Source organism: Hyperolius riggenbachi, chromosome 2 (assembly GCF_040937935.1).
Source record: "Hyperolius riggenbachi isolate aHypRig1 chromosome 2, aHypRig1.pri, whole genome shotgun sequence".
In the NCBI taxonomy this organism is placed as follows: Eukaryota; Metazoa; Chordata; class Amphibia; order Anura; family Hyperoliidae; genus Hyperolius; species Hyperolius riggenbachi.
In genome coordinates, this window is record NC_090647.1 from 162,302,466 (window position 1) to 162,328,608 (window position 26,143).

General features: G+C 42.9%; 1 protein-coding gene across 6 annotated transcripts in view; it reads right to left on the bottom strand.

Annotated features, from left to right (window-relative positions):
* The window catches only part of AKAP11 (A-kinase anchoring protein 11), an 86,788-nt gene that overhangs the window by 33,503 nt on the left and 27,142 nt on the right, over window positions 1-26,143 (bottom strand). For all 6 annotated transcript variants that reach the window (XM_068267789.1, XM_068267794.1, XM_068267793.1 and 3 more), the window contains exons 3-6: window positions 23,297-23,407; window positions 13,544-13,591; window positions 11,416-11,541; window positions 1,877-2,141 (exon numbers count right to left, since the gene is read on the bottom strand). In XM_068267789.1, coding sequence (XP_068123890.1) covers window positions 1,877-2,141; window positions 11,416-11,541; window positions 13,544-13,591; window positions 23,297-23,407 — 550 coding nt within the window. The remainder of the gene's footprint in view (window positions 1-1,876; window positions 2,142-11,415; window positions 11,542-13,543; window positions 13,592-23,296; window positions 23,408-26,143) is intronic.

A 26,143-nucleotide genomic window follows, 5' to 3' on the forward strand; every position in this document is an offset into this window, starting at 1 on the left:
GGGGGGCAGTTTAGCCTAGAAACTGCCCTGAGCTCTTGTGATATGCTAGCCCCAACTTCCACCCCCTGTGTGAATCTAATTAGGAAGAACATATATTGTTCATCGCTAGTAAACTAAATAAATAAATAGTAATCCGCTGCAAGTTGTGTCCCATATGCCCAGACAAGTCTTATATGGTGAGGGTAGATGCACATTTAAAGGGGGATTAAAAGGCCACATTTCTGTTTTCATACTGAGCACATCATGGACAGACAAGCTTTAATGTATTTGTGTAAATCACTAGTCCCAAACTTGTACAAAAGACTGAGTTAAGTCTGCGATAAAGTTTGAAATCATTTTTTTTTTGCAGTTTTTTCCCTCATCAATTTAGAGTTAAATAAATATGCCTGAATTATTATATCAAGCAGTACAATTGTAGAAAAAAGGTGAAATCAATTTTTACTTCAAGTTTTGAAGAAATCTGCTATAGATCACAGTGTGCTGTGTAGTGCTCAACATGACGGTTGGCAACATTAACCATTTCAGCCCGCGGGGATTTTTCACCTTATGCATCAGAGCAATTTTCACCTCCCATTCATTCGCTAATAACGTCATTACTACTTCTCACAAGTTATTGATCTATATCTTGTTTTTTCTGCCACTAATTAGGCTTTCTTTGGGTGGTACATTTTGCTAAGAATTATTTTTTTATAAATGCATTAACAGGATTAATAAGAAAACAATTTAAAAAAATTCTTTATTTCTCAGTTTTCGTCCATTATAGCTTTAAAATAATCCATGCTAGCATAATTAAAACCTATGTATTTTATTTGCCCGTTTGTCCCAGTTATGACACCATTTAAATTTTGTATGTATGGCGCCAATATTTTATTTGGAAATAAAGGTGCATTTTTTCCGTTTTGCATCCATCACTATTTACAAGCTTATAATTTAAAACATTTTCATTCTATACCCCCTTCAAATGCATATTTAAAAAGTTCAGACCCTTAGGTAACTATGTTTTTGTTTTTTTTTAATTGTAATTTTTTTTTTCCATAAAAAATCTATTTGGGTAATATTTTGGTGTGGGAAATAAACAGTTAATTTTACATGTTAAAATCTGTGTAAATTCCATTCAAAAAGGTTTGCAGATGTGGTTTTACTATTTTTTTTAATCTTGTGCTTCTCGCAACCGGAAGCACAAGGACGACAGGGAAACTTTTTGTTGCAGAAAGACTGCGGCCTGTGGTAAGAGAGCATCGTTTTTTCTGCTGGGGACACGGATCGGTGAACGGGAACCATGTTCCCGTTCACGGATCCCAAGGCTACCGGGGGACAGCACGGGGGCACGCACCGAAGCGCGGCACCGCAGCAGAGCAGCCGCCTGGACGTGAGGATCACGTCTGGGTGGCTGAAATGGTTAAAGGATACCTGAGGTGACATGTGACAAAATGAGATAAACATGTGTATGTACAGTGCTAAGCACACTGATAACTATGCTGTGTTCCTTTTTTTCTTTCTCTGCCTGAAAAGAGTTAAACATCAGGTATCCAAGTGACAGATTTTGTCTGGGTCAGGACTGGGTCGTATTACAGCGTAACCCTCATTGATAAGGAATTACAACCATAAAACACTTTCCTAGCATAAAATGGCTTCTGAGAGCAGGAAAGAAGATTGAGAGGGCCAATAGTTTATCGATTTAACTCTGGCATACTTCAAGGAATGTGTCATTGAGGAGAAACAATGAAACAGTAAAAACTTAAAAAGTAGATTTAAATATAAAAACATTTTTTGGGATATCTAAAGAAGTCATTTTTAGGAGAAGGAGGATAGGTACAATTATTTATCTCAATAGTTTATTTTCACCTTGGGTGTCCTTTAAATTAAGTTAGATTACCTTGGTTGTCAGTAGAATTTATAGGATCATCTTCATCCAAGTGCTCAAATGCAGTTACAAAATCATCTTCTATTGAAGAGACTGACTGGTTTGTGTCATCATCCTCATGATGATCTGCTTTCTTATTCACTCTACGCAGGTGGTCCTGCTCAACTGCATATTTCACACCAGCTGAATATTTGCTCAGGAGGACGAACAGAGAGTCACATTTACAGGGTGGAAATGGTGCAGAAGTCATCATACACAATGCTCCTGAGAAAAGATTCTGTGAAGAGAGAAACTAAGAATTAAAATTATATACAACTGGATAAGATAGCAAGAATACCTGCTTACACAATAGTAAAAGGTTTAGATAGATGCAGTATGAAATTGGCCTAATAAGTCCTTGTTGGTACCAGGGCTGTGGAGTCGGAGTCGTGGAGTCGGAGTCGTGGAGTCGGGCAATTTTGGGTGCCTGGAGTCGGAGTCGGGAAAAAATGCACCGACTCCGAATGAATTTGTAACTGTAATTAAAATAGAAAATATGATACCAGGAGTTAGCTCACCTGGTAACGACCTTTTAAGTAACACTCCAGGACAGGTACACATTGAGACTTGGCTCCTCCCAGGAACAGGAAATATCCGTCAGCCTCTCTATAAATCAAAGATGGACCAAGGGTCAGGCAGTATAATATAAAGGAACAGGAACAATATACTAAACATAACCCTACTATATTACATTTACATACACATAACATAACATGTATATCATGCAATATTTGAGATATATATGGGGGTGGGTACCCCCACCTGTCCTGGAGTGTTACTTAAAAGGTCGTTACCAGGTGAGCTAACTCCTGGTTTTTCCAGTAACACTCCAGGACAGGTACACATTGAGATGATAAGCAAGAAATCACTCACTAACCTCAGGGTGGGCTAACTGCCTTTAAGACAGTTCTTCCGAAATCTTGATCGGTTTCCGTTATTCGGTCCAACCGATAGTGCCTCATGAAGGTCCCCAGGTTCTTCCAGGTTGCCGCCTTGCAGATGTTCAACGGTGATGTACCTGCCCTGTAAGCCCACGTAGTTGCGGCTGCCCTGGTGGAATGGGCCTTCAAGTTTTCTGGAGGCTCCTTACCCATAATGCTGTATGCTTGTATGATGCAATCTTTTATCCATTTAGCAATGGTCTTTGTAGATGCTTTTAATCCTTTGGAATTGCTTGTGTAATTGATGAAAAAAGCTTCCGACTTCCTGAACTTTTTCACTTTTTCTAAGTAGGTCATAAGATTTTCTCTAACGTCTAATTTATGTTGTCTACTTTCCTTTTCCGTTTTTGGATCTGTGCAGAAAGATGGTAATATTATCTCCTGTGTTCTGTGAAACATGTCTCCAACCTTAGGTAGGAATTCTGGGCTTGTTCGGAGAACTACCCGATCGTTAAAGAAAGTACAGTATGGTTCCTTACATGATAGAGCGTGAAGTTCACTAATGATGTACTGGAAAAAACAGGTCTTGCTGATTTTCCATACCCTCATACAATTTATCGTGCATTGAAGGTGGTTCAGTAACTGTTTTATTTAAATTTAAATCTTCATATATTGCAGTCAATAACATTTCTGTCTCAGCTACAGGAAATTTGAACTTAGAAGGTTTATTTTCTGTTTCCTGCGCTTCCATAGAACTTGCAGAAGCACCATCATTATCGCTAATTTCATCTTCATCTGATACAATAATTGCTTTATTAGTTTTGTTAGTAGCTTTCTTATGAGTAATTGATTCTGGCAAATTAGGCTGAGTAGCTTGATCAGTTTGCCCTTCCGCTGGTGTGTCTGATTTGGAAGTTACTGCAGCTGCTTTAAACTCTTTTAACGTGTCTTTTAAATCCTGCCTCAAAGCTTGTATATCTCTTTGAGAAGCAGATTCTTGTTTCATTACTTTATAGGTGCAATCCTTGCATAATAATTTTGTTGATGCAGGATTGACCTTGGTATTGTACACAGGGCACCGTTTAGTGGTTTTTACAGGGTCAGGTACATTTGTAGAAGTGCCCTGAAACAACAAAAAACATAATACTCGATTGCTTCTTTCACGTGCCATCCGGTCTTAAAACATACATATTCATGATTTAAGCCATACAGTAAACACTGTAAAGTAATTATCCTAAACACATTTATAGTAATCATTATGCTTTGTACTCAAATGTTACTATGGATAATATGTCTTAAAAGAAAATTCTGTAAACATTTGTCATAAGACTAATCCAGCCTGCACAGCATCAGCTGTGTGTTTGCACGAAAAAGTTTAACATTAACATGCCAAAAACAACTTTTCAAACTAGGCCAAATGCAGCAAAACAACCATTTCAATGCTGCGCACGGTTTTATGCTCCCACAGGAGTCACCACCGCTGCCCGGGTCTCAGCTGAGCAGTCTTACCCGTCCTGGCTCCTGCTCTGCTTCCGACATCTTCCACGAGGTGCCAGACCTGTTTGCCGAGACTCCGGACGGCCGCCCCTCTTCACCCGGCGCAAGGGAAGTGACGTCACGCGACCCGGAAGTAGTTCCCGAGGTCGCGGCCGGAGGATTTCCGTACTCTGCCTCCGCTATACGCGTCCTCCGGACGTTCACAACCCAGCCGTTGCCTCCGCACGGTGAGTCTTCGGGGCAGCCCCTCCTGCAGCGAAACCTTTCCCCAAAAACAGGCCGACCAGCAGGGACAAATCCACTGGGAGACAGGACCATCCAGCAGCAACCCACAGGTACTCCACAGGGGAACGGACCTCCTTGTATCCCGACAAGGCCCGCTCAGTGCCAACACATTTCCCTAGCCACCCAGGCTCTCCGGGACAGCGAGCACATAGAGAGACCTGGTTCCTGGACCAGGAAATATCCAATACTGCCTGACCCTTGGTCCATCTTTGATTTATAGAGAGGCTGACGGATATTTCCTGTTCCTGGGAGGAGCCAAGTCTCAATGTGTACCTGTCCTGGAGTGTTACTGGAAAAAAAATGTTCTATTTCTCAGATAATAGTCATTAAAAATAATGTATATATACAGTATATATACAGTAATAGCTGTGCTTAGTCCACAAAAATGAAATAAACCAATCAAAATTAGTTACTTGTGCTGCTTCAATAAAGCAGTCCCCGTATTTTTAAGGTCAGATATACATATCTGATTGTGACTGTATATATGATGTGTACACAGGAATCTCTTATATATACTAAATAACATCTATGCTGTAAGAATAAAGCCTGATGTGTAGCTGTGTCACTAATAGAGATGGTCAACGAGATGGAAATAATTCTGCATTGATGCTGATTTATGCAAATGTATGCACTCCCTTTGCTGATGAAATCAAATAATTTGATATGTTGTTAAAATTTGGTTTGGTGACTACAAATGAAAGGGTACCTGAGACAGATGAAAAGTAAAGTTTTATACATACCTGGGGCTTCCTCCAGCCCCCTTCAGGCTAATTAGTCCCTCGCTGTCCTCCACCACCCGGATCTTCTGCTATGAGTCCTGGTAATTCAGCCAGTCAGCGCTGTCCGGCCGCATGCCGCTCCCACAGCCAGGAACATTCTGCACCTGCGCAATAGTGCTGCACAGGTGTAGTATGCTCCTGGCGGCGGAATGTGTGCATGCGCACTACGCCTGACTGGCTCAAGTACCTGGACTCATAGCAGAAGATCCAGGTGGCGGAGGAGGACAACGAGGGACTGATTATCCTGAAGGCGCCTGGAGGAAGCCCCAGGTATGTATAAAACTTTAATTTCATCTGTCTCAGGTCTACTTTGTTACACAGTAGTACTATACTCTACATATGCACTCCCCACAGAGCTGCAGGGAATCCACTGAGAATGCTGTGCACATTGAACACAGAGGTGTTGTCTGTTTACAATCTCCTCATTCCCCTGCAGAGTACCTGCACATCATTCTTACATGTACCCACACTTACATTGCCTAGGGCCTGATAGATGTTCTTTGTTCCGGTTTGTACCTTTTACAAGTACTCTTACCAAGGACTAGTTTTAGTCTAAAGGGAATAAATATAGTAGTCTACATATCCTTCTCACTTCAGTTGTCTTGTAAAATTCCCAAGCGTTGGCAGTTAAGAGACGAATTTCATGTTACATACTTTTAATCAACAAAATTGTAATATGCAAATTAGAGGAGTCGGAGAGTCGGAGTCGGAGGAATCCTAAACTGAGGAGTCGGAGTCGGTGGATTTTTGGACCGACTCCACAGCCCTGGTTGGTACTTTAATAGCATGATTTTCCCTTTGACAACAGGGTTTTCCAGCTCCTACAGAAGAGAACAAGGAAGTCTGAAAGCAAACTGACAGTAAACCTCTTGCACATGCTGAACTGGGTACAGGACTGCTGTTATAATCCATACTAGTCCAACTAGTCCTTCAAACCATGCTCTACATGAAACTCTACGATGTATTACAGTAACACAAAAGCCTGATTACGTAGCCTGTAAGCACCAAAACCTATGTTAAGCCTGTACAGAATATGGGATGCATGTTGGAGCAAAGCATTTGTAATATTTATGGACTATAACTTGGACTGCATGTCTTTTTTAAAACTAAGTAAATGGTATTTTTTTTTTTGCACTACTAATAAACGTATGTACTATTTTGTGCTTGGTCAGACTATTGTACAATTTGAACCTCATGGTTTGCTTTGGTTGTGATCAGAGATAACACTATGCAACCTTATGATCTTCGCTGCAGCATTTGTTTTGAAAAACAAAGGTACAATGAGCCCCGTCAGGTCTTGTAGCCTAAGTAGGTCTTTTGAGTATCAGCATCTGGCACTGCCACCCATTTCATCTATACAGTGGTGGCGCAGCTAAAATACATTCAGCTATGATTGATGAATGCAGAAGCACAAACATGGTCACATACCCTTTAAGTTGTGGAAGGAAAGTGTAATGGTTAAGGGCTCTGCCTCTGACACAGGAGACCAGGGTTCAACCTTCTAGTTCAGTAAGCCTGCACTGCTACTGCCTACTGAGCACACTCTAGTGGCTGCAGCTCAAGTGCTTTGAGTCCGCCAGGACTCTTGACTTAAAGGATACCCGAGGTGACATGTGACATGATGAGATAGGCATGGGTATGTACAGTGCCTAGCACACAAATAACTATGCTGTGTTCCTTTTTTTATTTCTCTGCCTGAAAGAGATAAATATCAAGTATGTAAGTGGCTGACTCAGGCCTGACTCAAACAGGAAGTGACTACAATGTGACCCTCACTGATAAGAAATTCCAACAATAAAACACTTTCCTAGCAGAAAATGGCTTCTGAGAACAGGAAAGAGATAAAAGGGGTCAATAGTTCATAGATTTTAGCTCTGGCATACTTCAATGAATTTGTCATTGAGCAAAAACAACAGTTAAAACTTAAAGAGAATCTGTATTGTTAAAATCGCACAAAAGTAAACATGCCAGTGCGTTAGGGGACATCTCCTATTACCCTCTGACACAATTTCGCTGCTCCTCGCCGCATTAAAAGCAGGGCTGTGGAGTCGGTCCAAAAATCCACCGACTCCGACTCCTCAGTTTAGGATTCCACCGACTCCACGACTCCGACTCCTCTAATTTGCATATTACAATTTTATTGATTAAAAGTATGTAACATGAAACTCGTCTCTTGACTGCCAACGCTTAGGAATTTTACAAGACAACTGAAGTGAGAAGGATATGTAGACTACTATATTTATTCCCTTTAGACTAAAACTAGTCCTTGGTAAGAGTACTTGTAAAAGGTACAAACCGGAACAAAGAACATCTATCAGGCCCTAGGCAATGTAAGTGTGGGTACATGTAAGAATGATGTGCAGGTACTCTGCAGGGGAATGAGGAGATTGTAAACAGACAACACCTCTGTGTTCAATTTGCACAGCATTCTCAGTGGATTCCCTGCAGCTCTGTGGGGAGTGCATATGTAGAGTATAGTACTACTGTGTAACAAAGTAAACCTGAGACAGATGAAATTAAAGTTTTATACATACCTGGGGCTTCCTCCAGCCGCCTTCAGGATAATCAGTCCCTTCGTTGTCCTCCTCCACCACCTGGATCTTCTGCTATGAGTCCAGGTACTTGAGCCAGTCGGGCGTAGTGTGCATGCACACTCTCCGCCGCCAGGAGCATACTACTCCTGTGCAGCACAATTGCGCAGGTGCAGAATGTTCCTGGCTGTGGGAGCGGCATGCGGCCTGACAGCGCTGACTGGCTGAATTACCAGGACTCATAGCAGAAGATCCGGGTGGTGGAGGACAGCGAGGGACTGATTAGCCTGAAGGGGGCTGGAGGAAGCCCCAGGTATGTATAAAGCTTTACTTTTCATCCGTCTCAGTTACCCTTTAATTTGTAGTCACCAAACCAAATTTTAACAACATATCACATTATTTGATTTCATCAGCAAAGGGAGTGCATACATTTGCATAAATCCGCATCAATGCAGAATTATTTCCATCTCGTTGACCATCTCTATTAGTGACACAGCTACACATCAGGCTTTATTCTTACAGCATAGATGTTATTTAGTATATATAAGAGATTCCTGTGTACACATCATATATACAGTCACAATCAGATATGTATATCTGACCTTAAAAATACGGGGACTGCTTTATTGAAGCAGCACAAGTAACTAATTTTGATTGGTTTATTTCATTTTTGTGGACTAAGCACAGCTATTACTGTATATATACTGTATATATACATTATTTTTAATGACTATTATCTGAGAAATAGAAAAATTTATCATATTTTCTATTTTAATTACAGTTACAAATTCATTAGGAGTCGGAGTCGGTGCATTTTTTCCCGACTCCGACTCCAGGCACCCAAAATTGCCCGACTCCATGACTCCGACTCCACGACTCCGACTCCACAGCCCTGATTAAAAGTGGTTAAATACGGTTTTAAAAAGTTTGCTTATAAACAAACAAAATGGCCACCAAAACAGGAAGTAGGTTGATGTACAGTATGTCCACACATAGAAAATACATCCATACACAAGCAGGCTGTATACAGCCTTCCTTTTTAATCTCAAGAGATCATTTGTGTGTTTCTTTCCCCCTGCAGCTATCTTCCACTGAAGTGTCAGGCTGTTTCTTCCTGCAGAGTGCAGACAGCTCTGCCTGTATGTAACTCCTCAGTATGTGAAAGCCCAGCCAGCTCAGAGGAGGATTTATCCAGCTTGTAAAAGATAAGAGAGAAGAGAGAAGCTGTCCTAATCTAAATAGTACACAGGCAGTGTGCAGAGAGGGGCCTGGAGGGGGGAGATGCATCACAGAACCACAACACTGAAGAACTTGGCAGCCTTCCAGACACAGGCTGACAAGTCTGACAAGAGAGAGATAAGTTGATTTATTACAGAGATGGTGATAGTAGAACGTGCTGCAGTAAGCCAGAACACATTAGAATAGCTTTTGGAACTAGTAGGATGATAAAAAAACAGGATGAAATTTTTGTTACGGAGTCTCTTTAAAAAGTAGATTTAAACATAAAATAAAACTGTGGAATATCTTAAAAAGTCATTTTTAGGAGAAGGAAGATAGACACAATCATTTCATTAGTTTATTTTCGCCTCGGGTGTCCTTTAAGGAAGGCATGTGTGCATGCACACAGCTAGAGGTTAGAGAGAGGTTTTAAATGCCGTACTTATAAAACCTTCCAATAGTCCAGCTAAATTAATGTAGAAGTAAGTGGATGCATGTTCCCCATAACATCCTGGTGCAGAAGCTGAGGAAACTAGGCGAAAATGTGGAAAAGGCCCCTGGCATATCAAAGAGCATTTTGCTGGCTATTTTTTTTAAAAAAAAGGCCTCCGCTGACTTACATTAAAATCACGGCAAAATTGCAGCAATTTTGCTGCAATCGAAATTTTTTGCAATTGAAAAATCGCGATCGCTGCAATTATCCAACAATTTTAATGTACATCAATGGAGGCTTTAAAAAAAAAAAAAAAAAAAAAAAAAAACGACCCGCAAAACGCTATTTGGTGTGCCAGGGCCCTAAGTTGATAGAAAACATGCTCACATCTTTCCCATGGAAGGCTGAACTGCCCTCCTTGTTGAGCAGTTCAGTCTCCCAGCCAGCAGCAACTAGCACCATTCAGGTGCAATAAAAATGCAGCAGAATGGCAGGGTTAGTAACACCATGTGTTTAATAGTGCAATGCGGAGAGTCGTTACACGGTGGGAGAAAACTGCAACATGTCACGTCTGAGTACTCAGATGTGACTCCACAGGGGCTGCCTCTTCACCACCCATACCAAATGCTTGCAAGTGTCCAGATGTTGCATGGCAGCAGCTGACAGACCTGTGAAAGAGACATAAGGAACCGAAACAGCAGAATAGTGACATACTACAAAAGGGTTTTGACAGCTCGACTGCATGGGCAGAATAGTGGCATACTACAAAAGGTGTTTGACAGCTTGGCTACATGGGCAAGCATATGGCTGATGAAATAAAATCACAAGATACTAGCATACTACTCCCACTGCCCACTGTATAAATTACTTGTAAGGCAACATCTGGAGTACGGGATACAGTTCTGAGTACCAGACTACAGGAAGGACATTGGGTTTTTAGAAATGAAACAAAAACAGTCAACTAAATTAATCAAAGAAACAGAATGCATCACTCACTGGATTTATTTTGCTTGGAAACGAGACAACTTTGAGGCGACCTGATTAAGATGCATAAATATATCAAAGAGCAATGTAAAAACTTGGCAAATACGGTACCTTTTCATCCTTAGGTTTATACAAAAGGGCAAAAGGACATGAACTACGCAAACAGGAAAGCAAACTTTACCACCTGTTTAGAGAGGGGTTCCTCACGGTAAGAGTGGTTAAGATGTGGGATATCTTTCCACAGGAAGAAGTTCTGGCAAATTTTTACTTTCCTTACTTTGAAGGGATGATTTCTAGGTGTGAGAAAGAATCCAGAATACCTAGATCCAGTCAGGCAGTCAATTTCTGTCCTGGCTTTGCACTGGAATAAGGATCAAGAGTTTGTACGACAGACTGTCTGTGTTACAGACAGCCATTTCTCAAGCAGATTCCCCCTCTGTCTTCCCTTCTGAAGTCTGACCAGTGCGGATTAAAGTGAACCTGTGGTGAGAGTTATATGGAGGCTTCCCTATTTATTTTCATTCATCAATACCAGTTGCCTGGCTGTCCTGCGAATCCTCTGCCTCTAATACTTTCAGCCATAGAGCCTGAAAAAGCATGTAGCAGATCAGGTGTTTCTGACATCATTGTCAGAACTGACAAGATTAGCTGCATGCTTGTTTCTGGTGAAATGCAGACACTACTATAGCCAAATGGACCAGCAGGGATGCCAGGCAACTGGCATTGTTTAAAAGGAAATAAATATGGCAGCCTCCGTATCACTCTCACCTCATTTTTTAGCTCAATAATAAGCACTTAGAAACTGAATGGTGTGTGGTGTCCTTTCGTTGGCATTTTATTTTAAAAGTAAATTTAACTAACAGTGTAATATTTAGATACAAGGTTCCTGACATAACACACCTACCTGGGATGCAGAAGGCTCTGTGGCCTCTTTTCCATCTCTCATCAAAATAACTTCATTCTCATTTAAATTGCAGAGATGAAGAGATCGCATTAATTCTGGAACATCCACGCAAAAAGTCGCTACATTCTGTAAGAAGCATAAACACTAATATTGTAGTTTAGAATTGTACGTTTTACTTATGCACATACATGCATGCATAGCTCTCTTTAGACCTTTCTCCTATAGGTTTAGGTGATCTGTTCAGTTAATAAGTCGAAGTTCTTTGTGGAAGCTATGTTCAAATTACAATGGCCTCAATTCACTAAGCTTATCTCCTGTCTTTAATAACGTTTCTAGAGTGGTCACCATGGTGATGAGGCATGTAGTATTTAGGAAACATTTTACCTCAGGCAAACTTAAAGTTAACTCTTCTGTCTTTAAGTTAACTCTTCAATCCTTAAAATAACTTCACAGTTAAAGACAGGCTGTTTATTAACTGTATGTGAAAATAACTACAGAGGAGGTAAATTAACTACAGAGGAGGTAACTTAAGGAAGGAAGAGATAAGATAACTCTCTTACTGTGTGTAGGTAAGTTTTCTCTTGCCTTATCTCCAGCTGATCTTAGTGAATTGAGGCCATTATCAGTAATAAAATGGCAACATTTTCCTTATTAGATAGGATTAATGCTGAATATTTTCAGAGGGTCACAGCAGAAGAAGACTGGGAATGCCTCAGAGGCTTCCTCCTACTGAGATAAGTGTCTAACTTAACCACCCCGGCATTTTTTTTTTTAAATCATGTAGCTAGCTACATGATTCCCCCCTCCCTGCCGAATCCCTCCCACCCTTCCGATCGGCGATCAAACCCACCAGGAAATCCCGTTCCGAACAGGATTTCCTTTAGGGCTTCCCCCATCGCCATGGCGATGAACGGAATGACGTCATCGACGTCGTGACGTCACAGGGAGTCCCGATCCACCCCTCAGCGCTGCCTGGCCAGGCTGCGCACAGGGTCTCGGGGGGGGGGCCTGTTACGCGATGGGTAGCGGCGCATCGGCGGCGACGATCGTCCCCAACACGCAGCTAGCAAAGTGCTAGCAGCGTGTTTAAAAAAAAAAAATTAATAAAATCGGCCCACTAGGGCCTGAGCGGTGCCCTGTGGCGGTTACGGACAAGCTGAGCTCGTCCATACCGCCAAAAAGGTTAAAGAGGAACTCCAGTAAAAATAACCAGACGTGAATGCTTAATTTTTAGAATAATTATGTATAAATGATTTAGTCAGTGTTTGCCCATTGTAAAATCTTTCCTCTCCTTGATTTACATTCAGACATTCACATGGCGACATTTTTACTGCTAGCAGGTGATGTCAGTGGAAGTAGCTGCTGCTTGCTTTTTTGGCAGTTAGAAACAGCTGTTATTTCCCACAATGTAACAAGGCTCCCAGTGTGATGTCAGCACCATGGTCCTGACATCACACCGTGGGAGGGGTTTCACCTCAATATCAGCCATACAGAGCCCCCTGATGATCCGTTTGAGAAAAGGAAAAACGATTTCTTATGGGAAAGGGGGTATCAGCTATTGATTGGGGTGAAGTTCAATCCTTGGTTACGGTTTACGGAATGTAAACAAGCACAATTACTGTCACCTGCAGAGTCTCTTCCATCACCAGGTGGCTCTGTAACGGCGACACGGTCTCCTGGATCCTGATCACATCATATCATGTGATCGGGACCCAAAAGACCTGTCGGAAGTTCAGAGCGTGGGAGGAATAGGAGAAGCCGTCCGGAACAGGTAACTATAACTGCTCCCTCTCTAATGCCCCCCTCAGCTCGTTTGGCTGAGTGCACCAGCAGTTTTCAAACAAAAAATTTTGTTTGACGCTGCTAATGGGTATAAAAAAAACAAAAACAAAACGCGAACACTAAATCACAGTAATGACAGGTATGTAAGCTAACAGAGTGAAGCACAGACAGATTGATGCATATAAGTAATTAGTTTGGTGGTTTTCATTCATTATGTCACAAGCCTCAGTGTCTACAGTGAAGGTGGTTTTGGGATAAAACAACTAATGTATGTTACAAACGTAAACCCAACATAAGCTGGATATAACCAATAAACATACAAGTAAAGCCAATAAAAGTAAATTACCTGAACGTTTCCTGTTTCCAGTTCCCCAAAAAAACCAAGAAAAGTTACCTGTTAAGAATAATTGAGTTATTTTAGCATGTCAAGGAGACAGGTACTGTAACGTCACCGTATTAAAAATATTTTATTCTTAAAGCTCATATTTTAACGCAAAGCTCAGCACCACATTTCAACAAATGATGTTTCCAAAAAATGTCTTAAAGGGGCACTATTACTAATTTCATCTTTTTTAGACACTTATACATTCATATGTATTTCTGGAGTAATGATCTTGCTAAGTATATAGTCCTGTTCAAATGTAAATGTTCACTGACAATATTCATTTAGAGCCAGGCACTCACGTCGGTAGTTTTACCTTTCCGACGCCAATGTAGCCTAATCCATTTTAAAGCATCACTGGTGTTAGAGCTGCCGTTATTTTCCACCCCTCTGTGCAGCTCATTTACTTTGTGCCACCTTGTAACTGCTCAAACGTACAGTTACATAGCTCACAGCAGCCACCGTAAAGTGCAGGACGTGGCTGCGAGCGGCTGTGTGTTGAAACGAAGCACTGCCGCCAAGGACCCCTTTTGCTAAGCCGGCAATGAAACGGACACCTATTGTCCGTTTCTATGGTAACCTGACCGGCTTCTGAACTGCGCAATCTAGCGGCGGCATTAAAGAGCACACAGCCACAGCCGCTCGCAGCCACGTCCTGCACTTTACGGTGGCTGCTGTGAGCTATGTAACTGTACATTAGAGCAGTTACAAGGTGGCACAAAGTAAATGAGCTGCACAGAGGGGTGGAAAATAACGGCAGCTCTAACACCAGTGATGCCTCCCTACTATAAAATGGATTAGCCTGCATTGGCGTCGGAAAGGTAAAACTACCGACGTGAGTGCCTGGCTCTAAATGCATATTGTCAGTGAACATTTACATTTAAACAGGACTATATACTTAGCAAGATCATTACTCCAGAAAAACATATGAATGTATAAGTGTCTAAAAAAGATGAAATTAGCAATAGTGCCCCTTTAAGGTAACACTATTGCAAGAAAAAAGGCGTTAAAAACAAAACAAAAACAACTTCACTCAGCATAGTGTGGGTGACCACCTAAAACAGAAAAATTATTAATCTCACAGTATGCTGTACAAGTAATACGGTATATCAGAAAAAGGTAGTGCTCCCAATGGACCACTACACCAGGGCATCAGGAGGACAGTAGTAAGGGATAGAATTCTTCTGCTCCATAAATATAAAAAAAGATTTATGGATAAATTAAATCAAATGCAGACAAGAAAAGCTATAAGAATAATCTGTGAAGTCACCAATTACCAAAGCCATTAGCGGGACCAGGAGAAGGAGGAAGAGGATGTCAGAGGACCTTGCGGGCTACAAGAAGCAACAAACACAATTGCTAACTCCCAGCTCTAACAGAGAGCATCCATGTGCATCAATTTGCATTCAAATTATAGATTAGGACTAGTACATGATTTGCATCTGATTTGCATTCAACGCATGTATTTAGCCCTGTGGGGCTCTGCATGCCTCTGTTAATCTACAATTCAGTTGCAGCCTATGAGCGCTGTCATTTGTTTGTTGTCTGTTTGAGAGAAATGTGTATACCATTTTATGACTAGCAGCACTAGGAAAAATTCGTGTTTTTATCGTTAGACTAGCGGTAGGTCTTCCCCGAGAGGACCCTTCACCGCCGTGGGTAAGTCTAGTAGGGGATAATTTGTGCACATATTATTTATACTGAAGCTAATTGTTCTCCTTTGCTGTACCTGTTTTGAATGCATGTTGTGTATTTTAGTCCACAATTGTGGAGCTCTGCACATCTATTGCAGGTAGTCAATTCGGGTGCAGCCTCTGTTTGGAAGCGCTGCCAATGTCTCCTGCTGTACAAAACTCCAAGCTCTAGCTGGGAGTTAGCAATTGTGTTTGTTGCAGTTAGCATTCAGTTTAGAGGTGGTGGGGGTGAGTTCCCTGGAGGTGAGAGGTTCAGAACTTGCCCACACTTCCCTCTAGGTATCGCATGGTGGTTTGGGGGCCCCAGCTAGTGAGAGAGACCTGGGGCCCCCGGCTGTCGTGCAGACCAGTGTTTGTGGGCTACAGGAAGCCCCAGGTAAGTCCGAGAAAGTGTATGGCGCCTAGTACACTAACCGTGTCGCGTTGCCCCGGAAACTTCTGATCCACCGCCGACCCACGCAAAGTCAACAGCGCATTACCGTTGGACTTCTGCGGAGACCTAATGCATGCACGTCAAGGGGCAATGCAGAAACTTTAAATAGATTGGCAGCGGCAGTGCGGATGAGGGGAACGATGCAGGGGATAGTGCTATGCATATGACCCTATTGAGCACTCTGCCGCAAGGTCATATCAATCGATTTTTTGGGCGTTACGGAGCAATGCAAGGTGGGGCGGAGCATTCAGAAGGCACCGAATCTCTTCCCTAAAGGTACTGTACCCAGCTTTGTTAGATATGCTGAATACACAGGGTAATGTATAAAGAGCAAAGTACACATTTTCTGCACTGATAATTGATGGAAGTAGCCACTACTGAAAGTAATGGGCTTAACAATGAACAACCAATTTATAAACAGTGATGGGCAGCAAAAATATAGGCCATTCTGAAGCGTTCAAATAGCTTTATATTAGGGAATAAGTACTTTAAAAATGGGTTGGAGATGCAACAATGTCTGTAAAATGAACAGACTCAGCCCCCAGCAAACTTGAGAAGTTACTCTTGTGAAGTACAGGTAGCCCCGGTTAACGAACGATATAGGGACTGTGGATTAGTTCTTAACCTTTATCCGTTCTTAAAGGACAACTGTAGCAAGAGGGATATGGAGGCTGCCATATTTATTTCCTTTTAAGCAATAGCGGTTCTCTCCCTCTAATACTATCCATAGCCCGTAAACAAGCATGCAGCAGATCAGATGTTTCTGACATTATTGTCAGATCTGACAAGATTAGCTGCATGCTTGTTTCTGGTGTTATTTAGATACTACTGCAGCCAAATAGACCAGCAGGACAGCCAGGCAACTGGTATTGTTTAAAAGGAAATAAACATGGCAGCCTCCATATACCTCTCACTTCAGTTGTCCTGTAAAGGGATACTGTAGGGGGGTCAGGGGAAAATGAGTTGAAGTTACCTGGGGCTTCTAATGGTCCCCCGCAGACATCCTGTGCCCGCGCAGCCACTCACCGATGCTCCGGCCCCGCCTCCGGTTCACTTTCAGAATTTCAGACTTTAATGTCTGAAAACCACTGCGCCTGCGTTGCCGTGTCCTCGCTTCCCCTGATGTCACCAGGAGCGCACGGCGCAGGCACAGACCATACTGGGTCTGCGCAGTACGCTCCTGGTGCCATCAGCGGGAGTGAGGACACGGCAACGCAGGCGCAGTGGTTTTCAGACTTTAAAGTCTGAAATTCCAGAAGTGAACCAGAGGCGGGGCCAGATCATTGGGGAGTGACTGCGCGGGCACAGGATGTCTGCGGGGGACCATTAGAAGCCCCGGGTAAGTTCAGCTCATTTTCCCCTGACCCACCTACAGTGTCCCTTTAAGTCAGAATGCTGTTCCACCTATGTCCCCCATAGCTCCTCTGTGCCCCCCTTTGCCTCCAGTGTCATCCTCTGTGCCCACCCTGCCTCCTCTGCACCTTCCTTTGCCTCCAGTGTCCCCCTCTGCCTCCACTGTGTCCCTCTATGTGCCTCTTTCTATCCATTTGTACCTCCTAGTGATTTGCTTTGTGCTTCCTTGTGCCCCCCTCGTGTCTCCATCATGCCCAGTGTCTGCTTCGTGCCTCCCCCTTTGCATTCTTCGTGTCCTTCTGTGCCTGCTTTGTGCCCCTCTATGCCTCTTTTATGTCCCCCTGTGGCTCCTTCATGTCCCCCATGCCTGCTTCGTGAACACCCGTGCCTTCTTCATGCCCCCCCGTTCCACCTTCGTGTCTCCCATCTGTGTCCTCCGTGCCCCCGTTTGCCTCCATGCCCCCTGAGCTCCCATAGTATAGTATTGTGTAATGTACTGTAATCTACTCACCTCCATGCCGGAGTCCATCGTCGGGCTACATTCCTCTCTGCTTACAGTCCACTTTAGCGCCCGGCATTTCCTACTGCATGACACGTAATTACACACATCATACAGTAGAGTAAGCTGTAAGCAGAGAGGAATGTCGCACGGCCATGGACTCAAGCAAGGAGGTGAGTAGATTACATCTGCTTTCTTTTTTAGCTCAAAGCGAGCAGGACGGGGTCGGACAAAGGCAAGGGGAGTCCCCGACGTCACAGGACGGGATTGGCGGGTCGTTCGTATGTTGGACGATCGTAAGTCGGGGACTACCTGTACTGCAAAATGGCACTTCCTAACTGAAAATAGGCCACAGCAATATTTTGCTTTTATTTTTTTAAGAAGCAAAACTGTATGTTTTATAATTCAGCCTCTTAATAACACTGTATTTGAAATGGCTTCTGTAGATACTAGGTAAAACTTTTCCTATTCAGTGAAATAACATGAATGCGGAGCTCCACCTACAGGCCGTTCTAGATACACAGTTAGCTACTTGCAATACGTCAAAAACAGAATAGAATTCTGAAAAAAAATGCTTTGCTGATATTTATAGGGACCCACTGGTGACAATCACAAAACGCTTGCCATTCCTGAATCGTGGAAATCCCACGATTTCAAATGCGATTCCCGGAGCGATCGTGATTTTGCTCTATAGCCACTAATGCAATCACTCTGGGATCGCTCCCAAAATACACCCCCATAGGTTCCACTGCTGCAGCAGTAGGCTGCATAACTAATGGCCTAGATTAAAAATCACTGGGAGGGTGGAATTACATACCAATATACAGCAGTATATACATATAGGAAGTGTTTCTGATGCTAAAACCAGGATAATTCGTGAAAAAATTGGGTATCATGAATAATGTATTGCATTCTACTATATGTGGTTGCAGTGCCTCTTGCTAATGTAATGCTATGGGGTGTGATCCCACTAGAGCGATGTGATTTTATAAAAATTCCCCATGGCATTGCATTAGCAAGAGCTTTTTCAAAAAACTAGCAATTAGAAACGGCTGCTAGTGGGTTTGAGCCCTTATGGAGCGCGAGCAGTAGCCTGGAAGCTGGTCATAGTCTCAGGCTGGGAGCACACATAATAATCACTAGTTTAGCCGCTTAGCAGAAAACACATGCAAATTCACATAGAATGTTAGTTTATGGGTCATACAATAATCACATAGCTGTGCAATGCCATTTCATGTGCACTTTAAAATCGTACAGCAAGTTCTTTTTTCCCCCAATTTTTGTAAAAAAAATAATTTTAAAAAAAAATGTATTTTTCCCACTAGTAAAATATGAATAATTATTAAAACCGCAAACCAGAAACACACAAAAAACAAAAACGCACAAAAAATGCAAATGCAGGAAACTCATGTTTTTTTGGCACAAACCTGTGTGCTTCCAGCCTCAGGGCTAGTTTAGCCATCATGTTTTTACTGCTGTAGACAACAGATTGAAATGGAATTTTCAGAAAGTGCCTATGCTTTCCTATGGGCCCTTACATACATTTATTGCCAGGTTATCCACTGTGGTCTGCTGCAGAGAAATCCATGCATTTAACAGACAGAAGATTGTGTTCCCATGTATTTGAGGTCTGTCAGTGGTACCATCCAATAGTCAAGAAGGATGCAGTATGGCTCCAGCAGAGTGTGACCTCAGCCACTCAACTGCCAGCATAATGACTGACATGAACTTTCTACCCAGCTGTCATGTACCGCATTTAACGAAAACCTGTAATGTCTTTTTTTATGACATTACAGGTTTCCTTTAAAGAGAACCTGTACTAAGAAAAAAAAAAGCCCTCTTGGGGGTATTACTTACCTCGGGAGGGGGAAGCCTCAGGGTCCCAATGAGGCTTCCCCATCCCCTGTAGCTGCGGGGAATCCAGCGCTAGCTCCCCCGGAACCACCCCCGACAAGCAATGATATATTTACCTCTTACCTAGGCTGATTAGCAGCTCTTCGTACAGGTAAGGCGTAAATAGCCAAACCCGATCGTATCCACGCTACTTCGCAGGCGAAAAGGACTCGCGTCTGTGCAGGAGAGCGGATCCGTTTGGGTTCGGCTATTTCCGCCTTAAAGGGGACCTTAACTCTAGAAAAAAAAAATGAGTTTCACTTACCTGGGGCATCTACCAGCTCCCTGCAGCCATCCTGCACCCTCGCAGTCACTCATGGCTCCTCCGATCACCCGCCGCCAGCTAGTTTCATTTTTGCTGACCTTTCCACGCATTCCCGCTGGTGCAGGAAGTTATCGCGGACATTAACGTGTACATTTCTAGGAGTTACAGGTGCAACGTGTAAAGTATGCTTGTTCATGTCCGTGATTGTTTTCTGCACCAGCAGGAAACCGTGCAAAAGTACGCATGGCAGCTCACCAACTCAGTCTGCAAATACAAAACTAGCTGCCGGTGGGGGGACCGGAGGAGCCATGAGTGACTGCGAGGACACAGGATGGCTGCAGGGGGCTGGTAGATGCCCCAGGCAAGTGAAAGTCTTTTTTTTGTAGAGTTAAGGTTCCCTTTAACCAGAACGGAGAGCCACTAGTGCGCCTGCGCAGGATCGTGGTAGGTAAATATTTACCTCACCACAGTTCGGGGGGCCACAGCGCTGGATTTCCGGGACACCGGAGGACGCCTCGTTAGGATCCAGAGGCTTCCCCCTCCCAAGGCAAGTATACCCCAGATGGTTTTTTTTTAACATTACCTCGATGAGGAGAGCAGGCAGGTGGATGATTATGTTCTCTAGCAGCTTGTCCAGTTTCCTTGTGCTGAATAGCTTTAGCAATCATATTTTTCTGATAGTTATGTTTGTGTACCACAGTTTATGGAGGAGCTTATGACAAGACAGATTTGTAAAGCTCTGATTTGCTGTTGTTGCTTCCTGCTTAGTATGCATTTGTGACCAGAAAATCAGAGCCTTACAAATGTATCACTTGATCAAACTGGTGACTTGCTTCTCCTTGATATCTACTGCACATAACACTGTGTATGACCTTCGGCTTTCAACGGCCTACCTTCCCATTGTAGAACATGCAAGATCTCTTTACCTGAAAAGCAGGATACAGCAAGAAATAACTGGGTAGTTAAAAGTAATTTCCATAATCTCTGCCTTTGCCACCATCCTCACAAACACCATATGCTGGGAAATAGTCTGGATTCTATCCTTCCTACTTTAAGCATTACATGGTAACAAATGATTGACCTGGTTAGTGCCTACTGTCAGAGGGCACACGAAGAAATAAGAAACAGAGTTTGAAATGCACATAAGTACCATGAAAGGGATAGTTAGGAATTGGAACTCAGTGGGTTCCCTGCATGCACTCGTGCTGTGCATTCTCATTATATGCTCATCTGCCTTATAGACTGGGAGCTAGCAGGACTGTTGCTGTCACCTGGTGACAGCTCCAAGTATTGCAGCAAGTTAACCTGGTTCTCGCTAAGCTAAGTATTTCCCGGGTGTGCCTGTTTGGCGTGTGGCAGCTGTTGGCTTGCAGCTTGTTCCTACCTATTGGCTCACTCTGAGGTACTGTAATTCATGTCCTGGAGAGCCTGATTTGCATATCCTCTCTGACTGGTTGCTTGTCAAATAAAAGTCTCTTCCTGTCTGGGCTCCACACCGGTTAGGTGGTTCAGATGCCTTTTCAGCTTTAAGGTGGCCATACACTTATAGATTTACAGCAAATTCGACCATCAGCTAGATTTCTGTCAGATGCCTGTCAAGTAGAATCTGACAGGAATCTATCTAATGGAACAGATTTCCAATAGATTTCAGAATGAAATGTGTTGGAAATCTATTGAAAATCGATCTAAATGCATTATTGGACCATTAGATCCAATGCAACTCTATGGGACATCGATCTGCTGCCAGCAGCAGATCGACCTAGATATTCAATCCTCTCAGATAGATCAAATCGATCGAAATCGGCCACAAATCGATCGAATAGGGAATTTGATAGAATCGATTTCTGAACGATCGATGGCTAAAATCGACCAGTGTATGGGCCCCTTAACATGCTCTTGGATTGCTCCATTTGTTTATTTTTTTTTTTAATATTAAATTTTTATTGAAGCATAACATAGAATACAGGTTTCGTTAATAAGAATTGCATGACAGTTTAGTCCAATGAATTTTAAACAATATATCAGCAATGAGTATCATAGTATATCACCTGTTATCTAGTCATTTCTTCCTTTTGAAACATGTAATTACTATTTGAACATTTGACATCTTTTCTGTTAACTATAGTAACTGAAGAAGCTAGGCCTGAGGGCCCCTTACTTTTGTTACTTGAGATCAACTTAGGGAAAGAGAACTAAAGAAACACGTATATCGTGCATTTAGAAAGGACTGATATAATCATCCATTTCTTTACTTTACCCAGGTTTAGCCTACCTTCTAAACTCCATGGTAGGTAACTTAGGTACGCGCAATTTGCCTCAGCAGAGTGAGTGTGGGGAGAAGTGGTAATAGGGCGTTGGGAAGGGTATGGGACGGGAAGGATAAGAGGATATTGTAATGGGTTTATTTGTCTACTTATAGGTTTATCTTATTTAATTATTTATTTATTTGTTTATTTTTTTTTTCTATTTCGGCTTATTTATGTCTTAGTCTAGTGTTAATATAAACTTGTCAAGGGTGAATATTAGATATGCTTTAGTGCAAGTTTTGCCCAGTCAATATTAGGGGTAGGAGGGTTGGTGCTTGAGTTGTAGTGTTGGGAAATTGAGTTTTCCATTTCCAGATTGCAATGGGTGTTTTGTATGATTTTGGAGACTGGTGGGATTTTGTCCGTCATCCAGTTGGATAGAATAGCCTGTCTGGCTGCGCTGATAATGTGTGCAACTATTTTCCTGTAATTGTAAGGGATTTTATCTAGGGCTCCATTTGTTTATTGACCTTGGCTTGTTTGACCTGCCTAGTTTGCTGCCTGTATTGACCTCCACTTTGTACCAGCCACGCTCCTGTCTCATCCACTGGCTTTCTTAGTATGAACTTTGGCAAAATCCCTGTCTTTGTTTGTTATTTGTATGTGTTTCATCAGTTAACTTGGTCTCAGATCCAAAACTTTGCACAAATAAGTCCAAAGTTAGGTAGACTATTTCAGTCTCCAATACAGTTGTCACCAGAGATAACTTCTGAGTATACATTTTCCTATTACATTCTCACTTTTATTCTCCCAGACTTGTGACAGGTTTGCTTTAAAGGACAAGCGTGGCAAATAAGTAAATCTATCTTTACTTACCTGGGACTTCTTCCAGCCCCTAGAAGTCACATGTGTTACTTGCCGCAGCTCCGGTCTTCTCCCGGGTTCCACCGGCAGCCTCTGAAGTATCACTGACCGCCAAGGAGTCGGAGTCTTCTGCACATGCACCCTCGCCACACGCAAATCTGCACAGAAGACGCCGACTTATCGGGAGTCGGCGATACTTCAGAGGCTGCCAGTGGGACCCGGGAGAAGACTGAAGCTGCAGCGAGGGACACACGTAACTACTAGGGATTGAAAGAAGCCCCAGGTAAGCAAAGATAGATTTTTCTTCTCCTCACTTGTCCTTTAATATTAAATATCAAAGTTTTAATGGTATTCTCTGTGGACAGCTGCAGCAGATCAGTGCAGTATGTGAAGTACACTACAGCCCTGTAGTAACACAATGTAACCAGCACTATTAGAAAGTGCTGCAGTGAGCAGTGGAAAGAACTGACCTCGATATAATCCTCTTTGTTGCCGCTCTTCAGACAGTCTGTGATAGAACATAGTTCCTTCCTGCTTTGTAGAAGGGATTTCACTGAGCTCAGCAGACTCTCGCTGATATTCTAAAGAATAGAAAGCTGAAGTGAAACAAACAGCCACAGCTGCGACTAGAAGAACTATACACATCGACAAGCAGAGAACCGCTTATTCAGAATACAAGCTACAGAGCACTTCATTGTACTGCAACATCAATGCAGAATAGTTCCTACATCAGGCCATGCTGGTCCCAACAAATCAGTGTTCGAAGTAATATTTATTTTATGCTAGCATTACAAGTTCGTATTTTAAAGCAACTAATTTTAGAGCAATTGCACAAGACTCTAAATTACCATTTTAATGCTCTACAATAATCTATTTGATTGCCTAACAAAAACAAAAAACAAACTCAGCTACACCCCAGTAAATCCCTACCCACAAAATATTTAATAGGTATATATACCATATGCAAGAGTAGGTGTTATGAAGAGGCTTGTTTACTAAGGGTGATACTAATAGTTAAAATATCTGTAATGTTAAAGAGGATCTGCAACATAAAAAAATTCCCCTGGGGGGTACTGACCTCAGGAGAGGGAAGCGTCTGGATCCTATCGAGGCTTCTCCCATCGTCCTGTGTCCCATGGAGGTCTCGCTGTGCCCCTCCGAACAGCGGGCATGTAAATATTTACCTTCCCGGCTCCAGCATAGACGCAGTAGTGGCTCTTGGCTCGGAAATAGCCGATCCCAGTTGGGTCCGCTCTACTGCGCAGGTGCAAGTCTCCTGCGCCTGCGCAGTAGAGCGGACCCGACAGATCGGCTATTTCCGCTTATTTCCGAGCCGAGACCCGCAACAGCGCCCCCGCTGGAACATGGAAAGGTGAATATTGCACAGCCTGACAAATTGTCGGCTGAGCATTCAGTGGGCTGCAGCGAGACCACCGTGGGATGGAGGAGGACGGGAGAAGCCATGATAGGATCCAGAGGCTTCCCCCTACAGAGGTGAGCACCCCTCAAGGGGAACTTTTTTTTTATTACAGAGTCTCTTTAAAATTACCAATGTACTACTATTAGCCTTCCTAATACCTAACATTAACCAAACCCCTTTCTAGTCATCTAACACTACCCCCCCCCCCACCACAACCTTATACACCCCTATGTATATGCCCAGCACTAACCCCCCCTCCCTAAGTATACCCCTATCTATATGCTTAACACTACCCCCCTCCTCCACCACCTCACACACCCCTATGTACATGCTAAGCACTGACCCTCCTCCCTAAGCATACCCCTATCTATATACCCCTACACAACCCCCCCCCCCCCTTCATTACACACACACCCTTACGTATGTGCCCTCCCTCCCTAAGAATACCCCCATCTATACATCTAACACTAGCTCCCTCCCTCACCTCACACCCCCCTATCTATATGCCTAACACTAACCCCCCTCCACCACCTCACACACCCCTATGTAAATGCTAAGCACTAACCCTCCTCCCTAAGCATACCCCTATCTATATACCCCTACACAACCCCCCCCCCCTTCACCACACACACACCCTTACGTATGTGCCCTCCCTCCCTAAGAATACCCCCATCTATACATCTAACACTAACTCCCTCCCTCACCTCACACCCCCCTATCTGTATGCCTAACACTAACCCCCCTCCACCACCTCAAACAATTCAATTTCTTTTTATCAATGTTCTGATTCCTGATATTAGAAAACATGATCTCCAAGTCACACTTTCAGAACATGTCTTCCCAATATATATTAGTCACACGGCCATCGTATTTGATACCCCAATTTTTCATTGGAACAATTTATCCTAGCATTCCCATTAAATGATTTCAAATGATTACAGTGGGTTGCAAAAGTAATCGGCCCCCTTGAAGTTTTCCACATTTTGTCACATTACTGCCACAAACATGAATCAATTTTATTGGAATTCCATGTGAAAGACCAATACAAAGTGGTGTACATGTGAGAAGTGTAACGAAAATCATACATGATTGCAAACATTTTTTACTAATCAATAACTGCAAAGTGGGGTGTGCATAATTATTCAGCCCCCTTTAGTCTGAATGCAGTCAGTTGCCCATAGACATTGCCTGATGAGTGCTAATGACTAAATAGAGTGCACCTGTGTGTATTCTAATTTCAGTACAAATACAGCTGCTCTGTGACGGCCTCAGAGGTTGTCTAAGAGAATATTGGGAGCAACAACACCATGAATTCCAAAGAACACACAAGACAGGTCAGAGAAAGTTATTGAGAAATTTAAAGCAGGCTTAAGCTACAAAAAGATTTCCAAAGCCTTGAACATTCCACGTGGCACTGTTCAAGCGATCATTCAGAAATGGAAGGAGTATGGCACAACTGTAAACCTACCAAGACAAGGCCGTCCACCTAAACTCACAGGCCGAACAAGGAGAGCACTGATCAGAAATGCCGCCAAGAGGCCCATGGTGACTTTGGACGAGCTGCAGAGATCTACAGCTCAGGTCGGGGAATCTGTCCATAGGACAAATATTAGTTGTGTACTGCACAAAGTTGGCCTTTATGGAAGAGTGGCAAGAAGAAAGCCATTGTTAACAGAAAAGCATAAGAAGTCCCATTTGCAGTTTGCCACAAGCCATGTGGGGGACACAGCAAACGTGGAAGAAAGTGCCCTGGTCAGATGAGACCAAAATTGAACTTTTTGGCCAAAATGCAAAACGCTATGTGTGGCGGAAAACTAACACTGCACATCATTCTGAACACACCATCCCCACTGTCAAATATGGTAGTGGCAGCATCATGCTCTGGGGGTGCTTCTCT